General features: G+C 42.1%; 1 protein-coding gene across 4 annotated transcripts in view; it reads left to right on the forward strand.

The window, feature by feature from the left end:
- Ptger3 (prostaglandin E receptor 3) overlaps nucleotides 1-19604 on the forward strand; it is a 73064-nt gene that overhangs the window by 51042 nt on the left and 2418 nt on the right. For 2 of the 4 annotated variants that reach the window (XM_034501498.2, XM_076933439.1), the window contains one exon: nucleotides 19018-19106. The exons of the other annotated variants lie outside the window; for them this stretch is intronic. In XM_034501498.2, the coding sequence (XP_034357389.1) occupies nucleotides 19018-19106 (89 nt within the window). The remainder of the gene's footprint in view (nucleotides 1-19017; nucleotides 19107-19604) is intronic. 4 annotated transcript variants of the gene reach the window in all.

The raw sequence follows: 19604 nt of genomic DNA on the forward strand, positions 1-19604 counted from the left end.
TGTATTATTCATATAGTTAATAAAATAAACCCATTGTGAACACCTTTCACCAAATTTTTGCACAGTATTACCAAGTCTGTGAAGTGTTTTTATGTTTGAGAAAGAGGGGGGGAGAGAGGGAGAGGGAGAGGGAGAGGGAGAGGGAGAGGGAGAGGGAGAGGGAGAGGGAGAGGGAGAGGGAGAGGGAGAGAGAGAGGGAGGAGAGAGAGAGGGAGGGAGAGTAGCCCTTGGTGTTCTGGAACTCTCTGGAGACCAGGATGGCCTTAAACACACAGAGATCCACCTACCATTGCCTCCCAAGTTCTGGGATTAAAAGCATGAGCCACCATGCCCAGCTTGTCTGTTTTTTTTTTTTTTTGTTTTTTTTTGTTTTTTTTTTTTTGTTTTTTAAATCAACAATAAAATTGTTCTCTTTCTGTGCATGTATGGGTGTGCATGTGTCCTGATGCATCTGTGAGTGGGGTAGGCATCCACACACATGTGCTTGTGCATCCAGAGACCAGAGGTCAGCCTCAGGTGTTGTCTTCAGATGTCATCTAGTTTAGTTTGGACACAGGGTCTCTTTCACTTGACTTGGATCTTGCTGATTTGGCTAGGATGGCTGGATAGATATTGAGGCAAATCTGCCTTTCTCTCCCTCCCCTGTGCTGGCTTTGAAGGTACATTTCACCCAGCTCTTTTATGTAAGCCCAGAGATTAAACTGAGGTCCTCATAATAAAAAGTAAAATAGACCATAGTTTTCTGATTAGTCAAGCCTCAAGAGCCATTCTACTTGACTATCCAGTACCTCATTACAGCATAGAATCTGGTGTTGATGCCTGTTTTGTGTTGAAATCTGCGCTGACTCTACAAATTCCCTGAAGACAGCATCTCTACGAAGTATATCATGCACTCTATGAGGTCACAGCATCATCAAAGGAAGCCAAGGGTTACATGTAGAAGGTCTGGTGTATCAGCACATGCACTTGAAGGAGGTTATTTTAATTTAATTCAATAATTTAATTTAATTTAATTTTTACTTAATCACTTTACATCCCATTCACTATTCCCATCCTGTTCACTCTCTCCTACAATCCTTTCTCCACCCCTTACTTGTGTCTTCCTTCTTGTTTAGCTTCTTTATGTCTATGGAGTATAGCATGGCACCTGTATTTTATGGCTAATATCCACTTATAAGTAAGTACATACAGTACATTTCTTTTTGGGACTGGGTTACCTCACTTAGGATAATATTCTCAAGTTCCATCCATTTGACTGCAAAATTCATGATGTCTTGGTTTTTAATAGCTAAATAGTATTCCATTGTGTAGATGCACGTTTTCTTTTTCCATTCTTCAGTTGAGGGACATCTTGGTTATTTTCAGCTTCTGCCTATTACAGATAAAGCTGCTATGAATATAGTTGAGCAAGTATCTTTGTGGGATGTTGGAGTATTTTTTGGGTATATGCCCAGGAGTGGCATAGCTGGGTCTTGAGGTAGAACTATTCCCAGATTTTTGAGAAACCACAAATTGATTTCCAAAGTGGTTGTACAAGTTTGTACTTCCACCAGCAGTGAAAGCGTGTTCCCCTTGTTCCACATCCTCGCCAGCATGTGCTATCTCTTGAGTTTTTGGTCTTAGTCATTCTGATGGATGTAAGATGGAACCGCAGAGTTGTCTTGATTTGCATTTCTCTGATGAATAAGAACTTTGAACATTTCTTTAGGTACTTCTCTACCATTAGAGATTTCTGTGTTGAGAATTCTCTGTTTAGCTCTGTACCCCATTTTTTAATTGGATCATTTGGGTTGTAGGTGTCTAACTTCTTGAGTTCTTTATAAATTTTGGATATTAGCTCTCTGTCAGATGTCGGGTTGATGAAGATTCTTTCCCAATCTGTAGGCTGCCATTTTGTCTTATTGGCAGTGTCCTTTGTCCTTTGCCTTATAGAACCATTTGAGTTTCATGAGGTCAAATTTATCTAGTGCTGATCTTAGAACCTGAGACACTTGTGTTCTGTTTAGGAAATTGTTTCCTGTACCAATGTGTTCAAGGGTATTTTCCACTTTCTCTTCTATGAGATTTAGTGTATCCAGTTTTATGTTGACTTAAGTTACATGATAAATATGCATCTATTTTCATTCTTCTACATATAGGTATCTAGTTAGGCCAGCATCACTTGTTGAAGATGCTTTCTTTTTCCATTGTATAGTTTTAGCTTCTTTTTTAAAAAAAAAAAAAGTGTCTAAAGGTGTGTGGGTTTATTTCTAGGTCTTCTGATTGATTCCATTGAGGAACATGTCTGTTTCTGTACTAATTCCATGCATTTTAAAATCACGATTGCTCTGTAATATCGCTTGAGGTCAGGGATGGTGATCCCTCCTGAAGTTGTTTTATTGTTTAGGATCATTTTGGCTATCCTGTTTTGTTTTGTTTTTTCATATGAAGTTGAGAAATGTTCTTTTAAGGTTTATAAGAAATTGTGGTGGAATCTTGATGGGGATTGCACTGATTCTGTAGATTGCATTTGGCAAGATGGCCATTTTCACTATGCTAATCCTACCTATCCATGACCATGGGAGATCTTTCTATCTTCTGATGTCTTCTTCAATTTCTTCCTTCAGGGACTTGAAGTTCTTGTCATACAGATTTTTCACTTGCACCAAGACATTTTATATTATTTGTAGCTATTGTAAAGTGTGTTATTTCCCTAATTTCTTTCTCAACCCGTTTGTCATTTGTATAAAGGAGGGCTACTGATTTCTTTGAGTTAACTTTGTATCCAGCCACTTCACTGAATGCGTTTATCAGCTGTAGGAGTTCTCTGATAGATTTTTGGGGGTCAACTTGTGTGTATACTATCATATTATCAGCAAATGGCGACTTTGAGTTCTTTCTTTCCCATTTGTATTCCCTTGATCAAGGAGGTTCTTTCTTAAATAAGTATACTACTTGTTATTCTTTCAGGATTTTGTTCATGCTCACAATGTATTTTGATCACAATCACCCTACTCCCTCTAACTCCTTGATCAACCAATCACCCTCTCACTCCTTCCAGACTTCATGTCACATGTATACACACACACTGTCCAATAGGAGTGTAGACTCAAGAATTACTTCCCAGTCCACGATAGGATGTTCACCAGGTTGATCTTATGCAGGTCTTGTGCAGGCAACCACATCTGCTGGGAGTTCATGAGAACAATGCTTCTGACTCTTCAGCTCTCTTTTCCCCAATGGTCTGAGCCTTGGAGGAGTCTGTGTATAGATGTCCAGTTTGTGGCTCAGCATTCCAGAGACACTGATACTGTGCACCCAAAGTTGTAAATTTCTGTCTTAACCTCCATCCACTGCACAGAGAAACTCCACAGATGATGTCTATACTAATCTATGGGTAATGAGGTAAGAATTTGAAGGGCAGTTTGATGTTAGGTCTGTTTAGGAGAATAATAATTCTGATTCATCCCTGGGGCCTGTGAGCTCTTGAGAAATGGGTTCTTGGGGCAGATTTATAGTTTCTGCAGAGAGGGGCTTAAATCTGATCAGAATGTATTTGTTTACTCCCATGATATCTGTGTACCCCTGGGCACATCTTGCCAGGGAAGTTATTGTTTTAGCCACAGGGTATACATCTTGATAAAGCCACTGCTGATTTTTCCCTGGCAGCATTGGGGATGAAAGCCAGCTATGAAGCCTGGTTCTTGACTATGAAAGCAGTGCAACTGGGTAGGTGTCTGCTCCTACCTATAAGTTAGAGATAATAACAAATATATTTCCCAAGGTATTCAAAGGAAATGAGATAAGATTTGTAAAACCCTGATTCCTTATGGCCAACACTCATACTAAATAATACCAATGCATCTATAGAAATGCCTCCACGGTAATTTCAGGAGTAATATTAGTAAATTATGGACTATGATAATAATAAAATAGCAGCGAGCTAGTCATTTATGGTCACAGAACTCATAGTTTTTAAAGCATTTAAACACCTGCAATTTTGTTTTTATCAGATGTTTTAGGTAGATAGAAAAATTATTTTAATTTTTACAGATGAATAAAGAGGAAGACCCTATGAACATACTATAAATATATATAATTGTTACTTGTCCATTAAATAGGCTATAAAGGAAAATAACACCAATAGTGGGTACAGTGTTTGAGTCAGTGTCTGCTCAAGTGCCCTTTCCCCATTTGCTAGAGCAAGTGTCTCATCCCACTAAAGTCTCGTGGGTTTTTTTGTTTTTTGGGTTTTTTTTTTTTATTTTGTTTTTTTGTTTTCATTTGGAAAGCAGAGATTGTAGCTCCCTCAACAGCCTTTGGTATTTCCACTATGCCCCAAGCTGGACTGTTTAACTTTATCCAAAGCTAGCAGGAGTTAGGCTTAATCTCCTGTTCCTGGTGTCCAGAAGCTAGGGACTTAGCCTCTCTGGAATCCTGGCAAACTGGATGTTCACAGCTCTGTATCGAGTTCCTTGGTTTACTTGTTACCTTAACAGGAGACTTCCTCCTTTTCCATGAAGTCCCAGGTCAGTAGTGATTAGACTACTAGCTTTTTTTTTTTTTTTTTTTTTTTTTTTTTTTTGTCGAATTCAGAGTCAATGGCTCTCCTCTCTGTGCTCAGTCATTCGGTTGTGTTCATGATGGTTCCTAACGACCCCTCATACAGTCCACAGCTGGACCTGCCTCTCACCCACCTCCCTCTAGCACCTTGAATAACAAAACACATCTTCAAGTTTGGTGGTCTGGCCTGGCCTCTCCCCAACCCCAAACCCAGCCTCTATATACATGAAGGTTTAAAGTAGAAACACTTAACAGCTGTAGAAAAATTCACTGAATTGAAGAATCACACATAGTGTTATACATCAATAAGTACAAGAATATCTGGGGTGCCTAGCAGAAAAAAAAAATAATAGAGTTCACAAAGTTACTGTGGTACTAGGAAAGAATCCTAGCCTATTTCAACAAGTCCCTAAAAGAGCCTCAGCTGGGGAAGCAGAGTGCTGAGAAGAACACCCAGGCCAGAAGAGAGGGGTGGCTATGGTGAGCCAGAGCCTTGGCTACATTGTCACTGTCTACTGAGCCCTGCTCCCCACCCACTCAGTGGTTCAGGTGTGAAGTCGGAGGCTGAGAAAAAATTTCTCTTCCTGGAACCTTTTATGAAACCACCCGTGTGACAAGCCTGTGATGGGCAGACACTTCCGAGGTGTTTCCTGCTTCTGTCCTTAGTGGCTCCCGTGGGTTCCCGGATCTTAGTCCTTTATTCATGGATACAGTTCACACTGGGCTTCATACTGTCTGCAAAAAGCAAAAGCAAAGCATACAGGCTGCAAAACCTGGAAGCCACCTGAACAAGCCCTCTAGTCCTCAGAGCCACAGGCTTTGCTGCACTTCTTACTTACCATTGACCTTATACAGGTGCTGAGCCACAGACACATGGCTAGCCTAAAATGTGGCTTTCTGTCCAAGACCTGGATTCTTCAAAAAACAGGTATAGCATAGACGTCTCCTGACTCTTCAACCACCACACCATATTCAAACATTCTCTGCCGACATATTACTTTATATAGCTGACTTCCCTTGTCCCCGACAGACCCTAAGGGGAAGTTGACCTACAAAAGACAAAGGTACAGTAATGATACCAGAAACCAAGTAAATTCAAGTTGCGTGTTCTACTCTGAAGAAAGGAAGAGTGGGATTCTTAAGGAATATTTGGTTTGGGGAAGAAAAAGTATATCCAGAGCTAAGATCCACACTCAGTGTTAGGAGAGGGAGGGATTTAATTTTAGAGGACCTCTGCCTGTATACCCTTGCTAATAAAGACAAGCAAAACTGATCCACTGTGCAGGGTGAACTTTTAAATTATTCCTTCAGTATCTGAGTTCTAACCGGAAACTGATGAAAAATGAAGCAAGGTCCCTTTCTTACAGAAGACTTGCCTCTTTTCTAAGGACTCTGGCTCTTTTCTACTGGACTGCAGTATGGAAAGAAAGGAAGACTTTGGGATCTTGCTGGGAGGTGTGTCCAAAGGTTACTGCAGCCAGATGGGCAGCAGAGACCCCCAAGTCAAGGGCACTGTGCCTATCAATGGTTTCAGTAATTCAGGTTCACTCACTAGTAACAGAAGGTCCTTCAATACTTTGTAGGTCTGGATCGTTCTAATAACAGTTGATAATTATTCAGTGCTACACAATGAATTCTATTCTGTGAGATGCCTGGAGGTTTGATTTTATAAGAAATTTGTTATGTCTGGCATTTATATTTCAATCACTGTCACATATTTCAATCAAGTAGGTTTTTTAAAAAAATTAACTAATAATGTTTTCATTGTTTAAAAAGGTGATTATATTAGCCAACTGCTCATTGCCAATCATAATATCACAGTCTGGTCCCCCACACACTATTCTTAAGAACTCACACATTCTACAAACAAAACTTTTCTACAGAATAACAAAAATAAGAGTGGAAAGAGAAAAATGGCTGAAAGGATATTTCCCTAATATATAAATGCTGTGTAGGTAGCCCAGGGCTGATTTGGTCAGCCCCTGGTCATCAGAGATAAAAGCTATTCCAGCGGTCATTCTCAGTTACTGCCTCGTGGACCAATACAACTGCCTGAGTGTGGCCATCAATCTACTTTCTGGTGGGGAAGAGGAAGTAAAGAAAGTCATACCTCCTCAAGACTCTGCAGAAGTCTCATCTCTTCTGCTCACATATGTTGGATGAGAGTTTCATCACATGGCCACACCTAACACAGAGAGAGCAGGGAATACAATGTATTAGTTGGTATCTAGCTAGTAATACACTCTTTTACAAGGAAGGGGAGAGCAGCTGATAGAAGCCACAAGCCTTACATACCATGCTGGGGTTGAGTGACCTTGTGATGTCTGTTCTCTGTGTGAGTTATCAGGGGATCTTTTCACACTCTGCCTGTGAGTTATCGTTACTGTGACTTCTAGACTAAGAAATGCCAGGCAATAATGATTGACGGCATTGCTTTGTAATTAAAATTGAGGCATTTCTTTTTTGGCTTAGATTCTAGATGTCCATGCTGGAGCTCATGTTATGTTAGCCATTGCTAACTATATACTGCATAGTGCTCACTTTAAATTATGTACAATTTATACCAATTTCATTGTTTTTTTTCTCCTTCCCTTCTTTCTCTTGTTCTGGACCTGCTCTCTCTGACTACGCCCCCACCCCCAGGCCCCACTGGGCCCTCTGCTCACTCCAGCCCTGCTTGCTCTGGCCTCAGAGTACACTGTAACTGTCTTCAGACACCCATATGAGGGCATCAGATCTCATTATGGATGGTTGGGAGCCACCATGTTGTTGCTGGGATTTGAACTCACAACCTCCTGAAGAGCCATCGGTGCTCTTAACCAATGAGACATCTCACCAGCCCAATTTCATTGTTCTTGAGTCAAGATCTTTTTACTGCTCGGACAGCATCTTATACAAGAACTGATTGAGTTGACCTTCACCATAAGGCTGAAGTATTTGGGACCCACACATTGTCCTGAGTGGGGACAACCAGAGTAGGTTGTCGAATGGCTGTGGGTGATTATGAGGCACAGTGGAGCCACAGGGAGTCACTTTGGTTCAAATGTTTTCCAGACAGCAGCCACCTGCTGAGGACTTGACCCCCCACCCCCACCCCCACCCAACCCCAGCCAGCATATAGAAGTGCAGAGGTATTAAACAAACTGGCTCTGACCTGGAGATGGCAAGAACTGATTTATCATGAGATCCATGTCCTGTACACATTACCACATCCATGGCAGTCTTTAATCTTCCTTGAGCCTCTAAGCTACTGACTGGTGATAAGTGAGAGAACCTTCGGTTATTTGCTTTTTGTCTGAGCTGAATTTCCTGATCTGTTTGCCATAGGAAATTGCAAGGAGATCCTCAATCACTCTTCCACGACAAGTTATGAAAGAAGCAGAGCACACACCTTCTGTCAGACTTAATTTGACTTTATATCTACATTCCTAGCTTGTTTGGAATTAGGGCGGCCTTTTAAAATTTGTCATTTAGGGGCAGTGGTTTGGATTTCTTTCTGATCATCTTTTTAATGCCTTCAACTGGGGGAGTGTAGCCGCCCGTGGTCACAAGTCAACTGGGTTCACCTGAAAGGGGGGCTGGGAATGAAAGGGGACGGAGGGCAAGAAGAGATGAGGCCAAGACAAAGTTCTCTGATCAAGGCCCAAAGCTTTAATGTTCAGCTTCTCAATTTAAAGGGGAAGACCCAACCCACAACCTCTCCTGGTTTCAGATGGGTGGGATAATCAATAGTCCGTTCCTGGTCACAGCCAGAGATGTCTCAAGGCAAGCCCAGGGGCAGTTCTGCTTCTGTGTTCTGGGCAGCCAAGGTGGGTAACTCCACCTAGATCCTATCACCTGACCTTGTTGTGGTAAACAAGGTCTCTCAGGCCTGCTCGTGGTGGGGGAAAGGTACAGGGGAGGCTCGTGTTCATATATTTATAGAGGTAGTCCTGAATTTTCTTCAGCCTCAACCACATCTTTTTTTCCTTTACTGCTAACTGGGGGGAGGGGGTAATGGCATGCATTGTCCACAACTTAGGTTTTTACTATGACTGTGACAACACTAGTCATAAGTTAGTGTGATTTTTAGGAATGGGATTTTAAAATGTATGTTTTAAAGTTTGTTGTGTAGAACATAGTATTGCCACTGCGTGTCCTTAAGGGCTTAACCCTTTCTTTCTGCTCTCTGGAGTTCCTGTTCTTTCTTCTCGTACACGCGTGTGTGGTTTGGGGTTGTGGCAGCCTTGCTGGATGAAGGAAATCATCCCCTGCCTCTTACTCCATGTTATCTCTTCCTTTAAGCCTGAGCAGGTCTTCTGCAAACTTTGCTTTGCCACAGGGCTGCACCCCCTGTCTCATTTCCATCTGGTTACAATCACAAAGGGTTTGCATACAGTATATTTTGATCAAGGTTTCTCCTCCCCCTACCACTCAACTCTGTACCTTTTCTTTTTCTTTCTATTTAGACAAACAAGCAGAGAAACAGAACAGAACTTAAATAGATAAAACAAGTAACACAAAACATAACTTATAAAAAGATTGGGAAACATAATATAAAAGCAAAATACCAGTAAGACAAAAATAAACAAACAAAAAACAAAAGTACTGTAAAACAAAACAAAACAAAAAAACAAAAATACAATCGAGTTCAGCCTATTAGTGGTGGTGCACAACTTGACTCCTAGTAGTCAGGAAGCAGAGGCAGGTAGAGCTCTGTGAATTCAAGGCCAGCCAGGGCTACAAAGTGAGTTCCAGAACTGCCAGAGCTACACAGAGAAACCCTGTCTTGAAAAAACAAAAACTACATATACACAAAAACAAAACAAACAACAACAATAACAAAACCAAACAAATGAAACCTCATTGAGTTCCTTTTGTGTTTTTGTGTTACACATTTATGGCTGGGCAGGAGGCCAACTCCTGAGTGTGTTTTATATACCCAGTGATGCTCCATTGGAGAGAATTAAGTTTTTCCTTTGCAAGCTGTTATCAATTGGAGATGGGTTCTTGAGTAGGCGTGGGAGATAGTGTTCACTTCCTCCTCTCAGTACTGGGACCCCATGTGGCTTGAACCTGTGCAGGCCTTGTGTGCTGCCACAGTCTCTCTATGAGTTCATTTACATATTGCTTCTGTGGCATACGGAAGATAGTGTTTCATTGCTGTGATCCATAATTTTTGGTTTTTGCAGTCTTTCTGCCTCCTCTTCTGATCTATGAGGGGAGAAGTTTGATGAAGACATCCCATTTAAGGTTGAGTGCTCCAAAGTCTCTCAAATTATCCAGTTGTTGGTCTCTGTATTAATTCTCATCTACTATAGGAGGGAGTCTCTCTGGTTATCTCTAAGTAAGACACTAATCCATGGGTATAGCAGAATGTCTGTAGTAGTCATCTTATTGCTATGTTCCTTTAGCAGGAAAATAGAATTTGGTGTTAGGGACAGGATTTTTACTAACCCCAGAAAATAATTTTTCTAATATTTTTCACATATTTATTAAAAATATGAGGGTATTTTTATTATAAGCAAAACCTTTCCAGTTTTTGTAATTTGTACAACTTCTTTTTTTTAGCTATTTTACAAAAGATTGTTTTCTTTTAAAAATATTTTTCTAATTAACTGGATATTATTGATATGAAATATCCCCACAAGCTCATATGTTTGAAGATCTGGTCCCTACTTGGTGATGCTGTTTTGGAAGGCTGTATACCTTTTGGATCTGGGGCCTACTTTCAGATGTATTGGCTGTAGAGCAAGTTCCCAGTTCTGGCCTGAGTCCTCTTCTTCCTGGTTTGTCAAGAAAAGTAACCAATAAAGTTGACAGCTAAGCTGTGAGTCTCCAGGCCCTTTCATTAGTCACTTCTCTTGTTTTTGTGAGGAAATAAAAAATCTGCTAGAAAGCAGCTCATGGGAGGAAGGGTTGGTTTGGGCTCATGATTTGAGAGGCCTGGAGCATTAGGGTATGATGGGGAAGACATAGCAGTAGAGCCTGTGGCTGGGATTCCTCACAACTGGGTGAGCCAGGAAGAGAAACCAGACTGAGTCAGAAACCAGACTGAGAAACCTTAAGATGCCTTCCTCCATGCTCCAGCTGGGACAGTTGTGCCCTCCCTCCTGAAGGTTCATCAGCCTTCCAGAACCGATGCTGGAACCAGGGCTTCTACACCTGAACCCCAATGGGACATTTTATATCCAAACCATGTCACTATCTTCCAGGCTCAGACCCCAAGAGAGGAAATCTTGACCATGTTAGTTTCTTGCCTCCTGGTTGTGATGAAGTAGCTGACATAAACAGCTTAAGCAATACAGGATTTATTTGGGCTCACAATTCAAGGGAATAATCTATCATGGCAGAAAAGTTGTGTCAAAAAAGTGTGAGAAATGTGAGTTTACCCTGCATGTATAGTCAAGAGGCAGAGAGAGGTGAATGCTGGTTCTCAGCTTGCTTTGTTCTTAACATTCATCCCAGTACCCCATGGCTCTGAGTGGCTCATGGATGGTGTCACTCAGCCAAGATAGTTCTCCCTGCCTTAGTTTACCTGATCTAGAAACTCATCCATAGACCTGATTGAGGTTTGTTTCTTTGTTCAAGTTGACAATCAATATGAACCATCAAATCAACAGTTCACTCCTTGATTGGTAAGATCACAGGTCACAGGCTGATCTATGACTTCAGTTTGCATATCTGTACAGTGAGATAGACTGTGATGGACAGAATCCTTATACAAAATGTGTGTAGAGAGACCCATGGGTATGTCTTCAGCAGAGGTCATAGCTATGGACATTCCCTTACAGGTGCCTGGAATTGCAGACAGAGTAACAAATATCATATCCAACATAGTTGAAAGGGAGCTCCTTACTCCTGAGCCCTGAGCACACTGTCAGTTCTGTTCCAAGCAATTCAGACACACTAGTCGTGCCAGTCTAACTCACAATCACATAGAGTGGTCTAGTTTCTCTAAGTTATCATGAGAAAACACTCCCCAAGTAGAAGTTTGCATAGGAAAGGTTTATTTGGCTCTCACTTCTGGGTCACAGTCAATTACTGAGAGGAGTCAAGGTGGGATCCACGGAGGAAACACTGATCGATGGCTTTCTTACGCAGGGGCCAGATGTGGGCACTTAGAACAAAGACCAGAGGCAAGAAAGCAACGTTCTGGTTCTGAAGGAACCTGTGTCCACATGATCGTGCAGGGATGATAAAGGAGGAACTGAAAACTGTTGTGGTTAAGGAGAAGATTCTCTAGTAGTGTGTGTGTGTGTGCGTGTGTGAATGTGTGGTTGTGTGTGTATGTGTGTCTCTATGTGTGTGTATGTGTGTGTTTGGTGTGTATGTGTATATGTTTGTGTATGTGTACATATGTGTATGTGCGTGTGTGAATGTGTGGTTGTGTGTGTATGTGTGTCTCTATGTGTGTATGTGTTTCTTTCTTTCTTTCTTTTCTTTTCTTTTTCTTTTTTTTTTAGAATTAATGGTGAAGAGATGGCTCAGCAGCTAAGAGCAGTGCTCTTGTAGAGAACACAACTTCTTTTCTTGGGACTCATATGGCATTTCACATCTATAAATCCAGTTCCAGAAGATATGATGCTTTCTGGCCTTTATGGGAAGACATATGACACACAAACATATATTTAGGTTCACATATCCACATACATACACATATGGTACACAGATATATACTTAGCTGCACACATACACACATACACACACATGATGCACAAACATATACTTAGGTGCACACAGACATATGATGGACAGATATATACTAAGGTGCACACACATACACACACACACATGATGGGCAGACACATACGTAGGTGCACACACACGTGCACACACAAATAAATATCTAAATATATAATCATTTCAACTTGATGGTTGGGATATGAATTTATTTTTTCTTTATTTTCTGCCTGTTGATGTTTTTAAAATTAAGATATGTTTGAACATTGGTTCATTCAAAAATTATTGTTAAAACCAGGCAGTGATGGTGCACGCCTTTAATCCCAGCACTTGGGAGGCAGAGGCAGGCAGAATTCTGAGTTCCAGGCCAGCCTGGTCTACAGAGTGAGTTACAGGACAGCCAGGACTACACAGAGAAACCCTGTCTTGAAAAAAAAAAAAAAATTGTTAAATTTAGATTACTGTATTATAGAGGTTTGTTTTAGATAGTGTCTTAAATTTTTGTTACTTTTTATTATTTCACACTTATTTTTTATTTCACAATATGTATTTTTAAATGATGTGATGTTTGAATAAAGCATGCATATCCTCCTGGAAAATAACTGCTTAAAGAGGAAATGAAAACCCACAGCAGTACAGAGATGACTGGCTGTGTGGAAGCATAGACTTTCTATCAAACTCTGTGGGCAGCACTGTTTACTCCTTCATAGAGAAGCGCTGAATTATCTGAAACCCTGCCCTTCCCCCATGCAGCTTCTCACACTGTGCGCTTACAAGCAGCCCCCTTTGCTTTCTGTGATCATGTCAGGGTTTTAAAGGAAAACAGCAAGTTTTCCCACTTCATAATGTGAAGTGGAGATCACCCTGGAATGAGGGCCATGCTCGGCACTCAGGTTCCTTGGGGCCTGTAGTGAGATGCTCTAGGTATGATCACAGAGGCTGAGAGGTGAGGGCTCCATTTCTCAGCCTTTTCCTGCTGTCTTCCAGGAGGATCTTTCTGCTAGGAGACTGATTTCACCCTGGACATTCTTCCTTCTTAAGTTGTTTTACAATACAGCTACTACAGTGACCCTCAATGTGTATAAAAGTCTTGGGCACATGGGAGCAGAGTTCTCCTCCAGGAGTTACTCAATCTTAGCACAAAGAGAAATACTGTGGCAGGCAGTGTTGGCTCAGACCTGATATTGTGCCCTTTTAGAACTTAACATTTCCTCCGCAGCCCTCCTCACAATTCTTCCCATAACCAAGGAAACACGAAATCTCCTCAGTCGCTTTTACATTCTCTTTCTCCAAGCCATCAAGGCACTGTGAGCCTACGTTAATGTAAAAAGAGGACTGTAATGAAGATTTATTCTGCTGAGAATACATGCCAGTATTCTAGGAAAGCAAAGAAGCCCACTGAAAATACCCAGGTTCAAGAAGAGTGCTGCAGTCTCGAAACCTGAATGGTGAGAAGAAGCTCTGAGCCCCAAGACATAACGGACAGATGCTAATCCACCTGCAGCTGCCTCAGGCTTGCAGTAGCCAGGGCCATGGAGGCCCTCTTCCTCATTCTCAGAATGATTTGGATTTCGAGAAGAACAGGAAGGAGCCAGGAAGCTCTGAGGAGCTGGAAGGGGACGTGATAAAGGCCTGTGACTGAGTCAACAAACATGCTGAGAGCCTGGCCCTTGGCTGAGGTGGCTCACTGTACTTACCCTCACTCCAGAATAACTTATCAACTCAAATGCTTTTTGGAGTGTGGCATAGCACGTGAGGACCCGGAGACATAGTTTCTGGTTGTGGCTCGTGATCTAGATTTGAGCAAGTCACTTTACTTCATGGAAGCGTCAACATTTGCCTATTGAGAGGAGCTAATCTCTACTTACTGATACTGTGCACGAACACAAGAGTACTCATTCAAATACCCTGGAGTAATTAGGCTCCTCTAGGCTAGAGGCTAGACACTCAGAGGGCATCAGCAAACACCCATGAACATCTGGGGCTCATGCCAAGCAGCACTGGCCAAGTCATTGTCAGCTTTCACTCTGGTCAGTAGTTTTCATTCTTTCTCCCTCCAGTCCTTCTCCCCTCTCCTCTCTTCCTCTCCTTCCTGATCCTTCCCTCCCCTTTCTTCCTCTCTTCTTACCTTCCCTCCCCTTTTCTTCCTCTCCTCTCCCCACTCTTCTTCTCCTTCCTGATCCTTCTCTCCCCTTCCCTCTCTTCTCTTCTCCCATCCCCTCCCCTTTCTTCCCTTCCTCTCCCTTCCCCTCTCTTCCTCTCCTTCCTGATCCTTCTCTCCTTTTTTCTTTCCTGAATAGCTCATGCTCTTGGCTGTTTATAAGTAGACGAAATCTGCTGATCTATTCTTGGGTCTCATGTTGGACAAAAACAAGGAAACTGGATTTCAGACAAAACTTTACCAAAATCCAGCTTTGTTACCATAAAAACAACTTGGCTTCACATCCCCATGTGTAAATTTAGTTAGATTCCATGATCCCCAAGGCTCCTTCTAGCTCTAAAAAGGGCAGTTTTGTGTATTCAAGATTACCACCTTGTTGTGAGTGGTTGGCCCTGTGCCTAAGAGCTGACACACACTCAGGATGAGCTGTGAGCTCCTACACTAGGTAAGGACAGACTCCTTCACGCTGTCTTCTCCTGCAATTAGATCCCCTTTAAACTGCTTCCTGTTATCCCAGTTGACTTTTTACCATATTAAACATTCTTCAAAGCAGAAATCAGGAAGAACAGTCTACATATTATTGTCTGGATTATGAAAAGCCACTGGCCATGAGGGGTTTGGATTTCCATTTCAACCTCCCAAAATATCCCTTCTATTTCATCTCTATCATGTATGTTTAGTTATTAATTATTAATTGACCAAATGACTAATTTCTCTTTTTAGTATCATGAAGAATTATTTTTTTTACTGTATCCCTCATCAGAACAATGTGTTCATTCCAGATAATAAGGTTTTGTTATTTTTATACAGGAAGGAAGGGCCAAGTTTATACACTTTAGAGCTTAATTTGTAGCACAGATATACTTACCTTAACAACTGCAGCACCAGTAGTGGCAACAAATACTGAAAGTTACTAACAGATCGATTTTTATTAACATCAAATGAAATTCAGCAACAGGCATGAGAAATAGCAATGTATGCCTGATATGTTAGTTATAAGTTGGTAATGTATCATTATACATGTGTATTTTGAGCCAAGCTCTGTCACATTTTGTAGGTAACCATGGGCTACTACTTATCTGTGTCTCAGTTTTCCCAGTGTCAAGGGAAGATGGTGACAATTCAGTGAATTAACATTAGTAAGATGTTTAGAACAGTGTTTGTCAGGGGAAAGGTACTTTATAATTATGGTTGGTTTTTAAAGAAGGAATCAAAGAGCATAAATCATCTTCAAAATGAGTTGAAAGGAGCCAGTGAACAGGAGGCAGAAGAGGGAGGTGAAGTTACGAGAGAAGTATGGTTGTAATAAGAACACAGGTGACTAGAGATGATGGGAGAGAATTCTAGAAGTTTCTTCTTAGAGCGCTTCAAAACATGAAGCTAATGTTTATATTGGCCTCAGTGTAGACTGTCCTGGCCCTGAGCTGCCAGGAGTAGGCAAATGGATGGAATAAGTCAGTTAACTGATGAGCTCACAGGCAGAGCCCCCTAACTTCAGCACCTCACACTCAGAGGCAGTGCAAATAGAGGGATCAGTCACCCTCAGTCAAACCTCCAGTAGCCTCAGTGTTCACAGGACACCCACAGAGAAGATACAGTGCCAAATGTGTTAAGGTGTCTGCAAGTGACTGGTACATCAACACAGTTGTCACAAGGAAGCTGATCTTGGGTAGATAGTGTTCAGTATTTCACCTGGATTCTTTCTTTTTTTAAAATTGTTTTTCTTTTTATTGAATATTTTATTTACATTTCGGATGTTAATCCCTCTCCCCATTCCCCCCACCCCCACCCAGAAACCCCCTATCCCATTCCCCTCCTCCTGCTTCTATGAGGATGTGCCCCCAACCCACCCAGGATTCTTAAAAACTGCCCTTGATATGTCTTTGTGAGTTACAATTTTTTTCCCTATTTGCTCTGTATTATATATAAGACATCCATAAAAACTCTACCAGAAAACATCTGGAAATATCACTTTCATGTAAGTGGCAAGGTACACTTTTAACTGAAAACTGTGGGCTCTTATATTCAGAGAGAACTGGGTAGATTATATTTGATGGTGTGGAAACACTTGGCCATCCTATGAGCTCACCCAAAGCCAGAGTGAGGGCCTTTGGTCTAGAAAGGCCTTGGGTAGCACAAAGGCTGAGTTCCATGGTGAATGAAGTGTCTGAGAGGCCCCTTTGCAGCTTCCCATATATTTTGGAGGTGCTACAGGAGGCATTTAAGGAGTTAAACACAAAATGATATTAAAATCAAGTCTGGTACAAGAGGAATGTCTTTATCATTCCTCCTATCCTAAATAAGTTCCAGGCTGGCCATATACTTCCAGTCTCCTGCCTCTGCCTGCCTCTGCCTGCCTCTGCCTGCCTCTGCCTGCCTCTGCCTGCCTCTGCCTCCTAAGTGCCAATGAACTGTTTAATACTGCTTCTCAGCATAGTCTAAACGCTTAGCCCCTAGCTAAGGGGAATGGATCACAGGTGATCAGAGAAGGCTGTTTTTCACAGGATGCCCTTCCAAGATTACCCCATCCACACAATGCCAGCCTTCCCATTCACAGCTAAGCAAAGCTTGCCAAAGGGCACTGTCTGGTGGCTTGCTTCTTTTCCAGAGTCCTTCCTGGCCCTGCATATGCCTCACCTTGTGGGGAGTGGAGCAGGGGTGGCATGAAGCTCAGAGACAGGACAAGAATCCACAGGGATGCTGGAGCCACTTGGTGGCACTTTAGGTTCCTTAGGTGTCCTAGGGCTCTATCTGGTTGCAACAAAACCCAAAGGACTTTTGAACTTATTGATGTTTGTCTTATAAATGGTATAGAAGATGTGTTTGAGAGAAAAAATGTGGATGATAAGCCATCACCAGGAAAAGCACTATTGGGTTAAATTATCTATCAGTTAAATATAGAACCATTTCAATAACCAGACTTATTTCTGTGGTAGTTTACAGCAGAACTGGGAAGTGAAAGCTTTTGTCCACTCTCCCTCACTCAGGATCACACCCATGCTTTTTGTCCCAAGCAAGGAGGTGCACACGTTCCAACTGACGAGCTCACACTAACACATCATTGTTCCAAGTTCATGGCTTGTGTTAGGTGCATGAACTGTGGGCCTGAATAGATGGACAGGGGTTGGTACATACTATCCCAGCCCCACACAGCAGTGTTCTTCTGCTGTTTGATACCAGATTCTGAAACTTTGCACACTGCTAAAGTGTAGCCAGCAAATGTGGCAAGCTCGAGTGTGTTTATATCATGAAACAAGGACCCATTAGCCTACTGGCATCAGAAGGATCCCCAAGGCTGGATAACATCAGAACCCACCCCAGCCAAATGGGATTTCTTCAGCTACAAGAATATAAGAGGGTTCTGAGGGCCTAGCAGAAGAAATTGGAAACCACGTTTATTCCCAAATCACCCCTAACGCAGAGTTGTGTTTGAGTGGAAAATGTCACTGGTCTCCTGTTTTCTCTGGAATTGTAAGAAAGACATGTCATATTCCAGGTATCCAGACATGCTTTCCTGACGAACTCACCCATTTCCTGAATTTGCCAGTTTCCTTCACTCAGCTAGAGTGTTCGCTTGACAAGCTAAGCGATGATGTCACGTGTTTCCCATAGGTGTGCTGTCCCAGCTGATCCTGACGATTTAAGAATAAGCCAACATTCTGGGCAGCAAAACAATTTGCTATTTCAATCTTCTTTTCCTTGTAAGAAAATTAAAGATAAATATGCTTTCAGCATGAGAAGTCTTTTGTTTCTTAGTTTCCTAGCAGCAGCCAGTGAATTAGGCTGCACGTTGGCACTGATATTAAGAGCAGATGCTTGGGACAAATTCAGCAACATCGTTTATGCCATCAACACTTACTGTCATGACCTGGAGGTCATATACACAGCAGCAAATAAAAGCAGACAGTCCCCTCCTGTATGAACTTTCTCCCTTAAACAGTACCTAACAAATACTCATAAAGCCCATTGGTGTCCAACAACAAATTCCTGAAGAGACTAAGAGCAAACATTAAATAATAAAAAAAAGTCCTGTATGGTGCCATGAGGAAGCAAGTTTTCAAGTTGAGATCTATAGGATAAGTAGGAGTTAGCCAGCTAATGGGAACGGGGATGAACCAATAGGTGCGAAGACCCTGAGAGGAAAGCAGGTGGCTCCATCTGTACCACTCAAGGATAGCTAGTTGAGGCTGAGGATACCAGAGCAAGGGGATGTTTAAAAGAAGGCTGGTCTTTCAGCTAGAGGCTAAACCAAACAGGGTTTGTTGATGTCTAGTTAAGAATTCTGGTCTTTTCCTAAGAGTAATCAGAAGTAATGAAAATTTATAAGCTTGGAGGAGCAGACTCTAGACCATTGTATTGCACACATTTTGACTCAGGGCTAAACACATGAAGAGGTCACTGCTGTGTAGATTTAGAAGTCATTTCAGATGTGGACGTGGAAGAAGCATAATGTGAGTCTCAAGTTTTCAGCAGGATAGTAGGAGTGTGACAGTCTTGGGAAGATAATCTAAAGCATATTTCTTCTTTTCTCATGACCAGTGTGCTTCTATGTGTGGGCTTTGGTTTTCTTCCAACATTTTTGAGGGGACATCATCTGATGAAGAGAGCCAAAGTCAGTAGCTCTGTCCTCTGACACCTCTGTCTGTTCACAGATCAGGGACCACACGAGCTATGCTTCCAGCTCCACCTCCTTGCCCTGCCCAGGCTCCTCAGTCCTGATGTGGAGTGACCAGCTGGAAAGGTGAGGGAGAAAGACTGCCTGCTTCAGTAATGCTACCAGAGAATTAAAATGTGCACTAAGGGCTGCGGAGATAGCTCAGCCTGTCAGTGCTTGCCTCAAGTACGATGACCTTAGTTCCACCAGTAGAGCCCATGTCAAAAGACAGGTATGATGTGCACCCATAATCTCAGTGATGGAGAGATGCGAGGGGGAGACACGGGAATCCCTGGAGTCCACTGGCCAGCTAGTCTGGCCAACATGGTCAAGTTCCAGGATCAAGTATTCAATGGAAGATACTGTCTCAATGAAAGTGTGGAAGTTACTTGAGGACCAGCACTCAAGATTGTCCACAGACCCTACACCTCCCCACACACACACACTCTCACAAACACACCTGGACATTATCACACTCACCTTAATCCAGAAAAATAAAAGTCAGACATTTCCTTTCACTGAGAGCCAGCTGAGACTGGATCCAGCTTGGTCTCGTGACAAATCAGTTCTTCTATCGTGTCACTG

The sequence above is a fragment of the Arvicanthis niloticus genome, chromosome 4 (genome assembly GCF_011762505.2).
Source record: "Arvicanthis niloticus isolate mArvNil1 chromosome 4, mArvNil1.pat.X, whole genome shotgun sequence".
NCBI classification, from domain to species: domain Eukaryota; kingdom Metazoa; phylum Chordata; class Mammalia; order Rodentia; family Muridae; genus Arvicanthis; species Arvicanthis niloticus.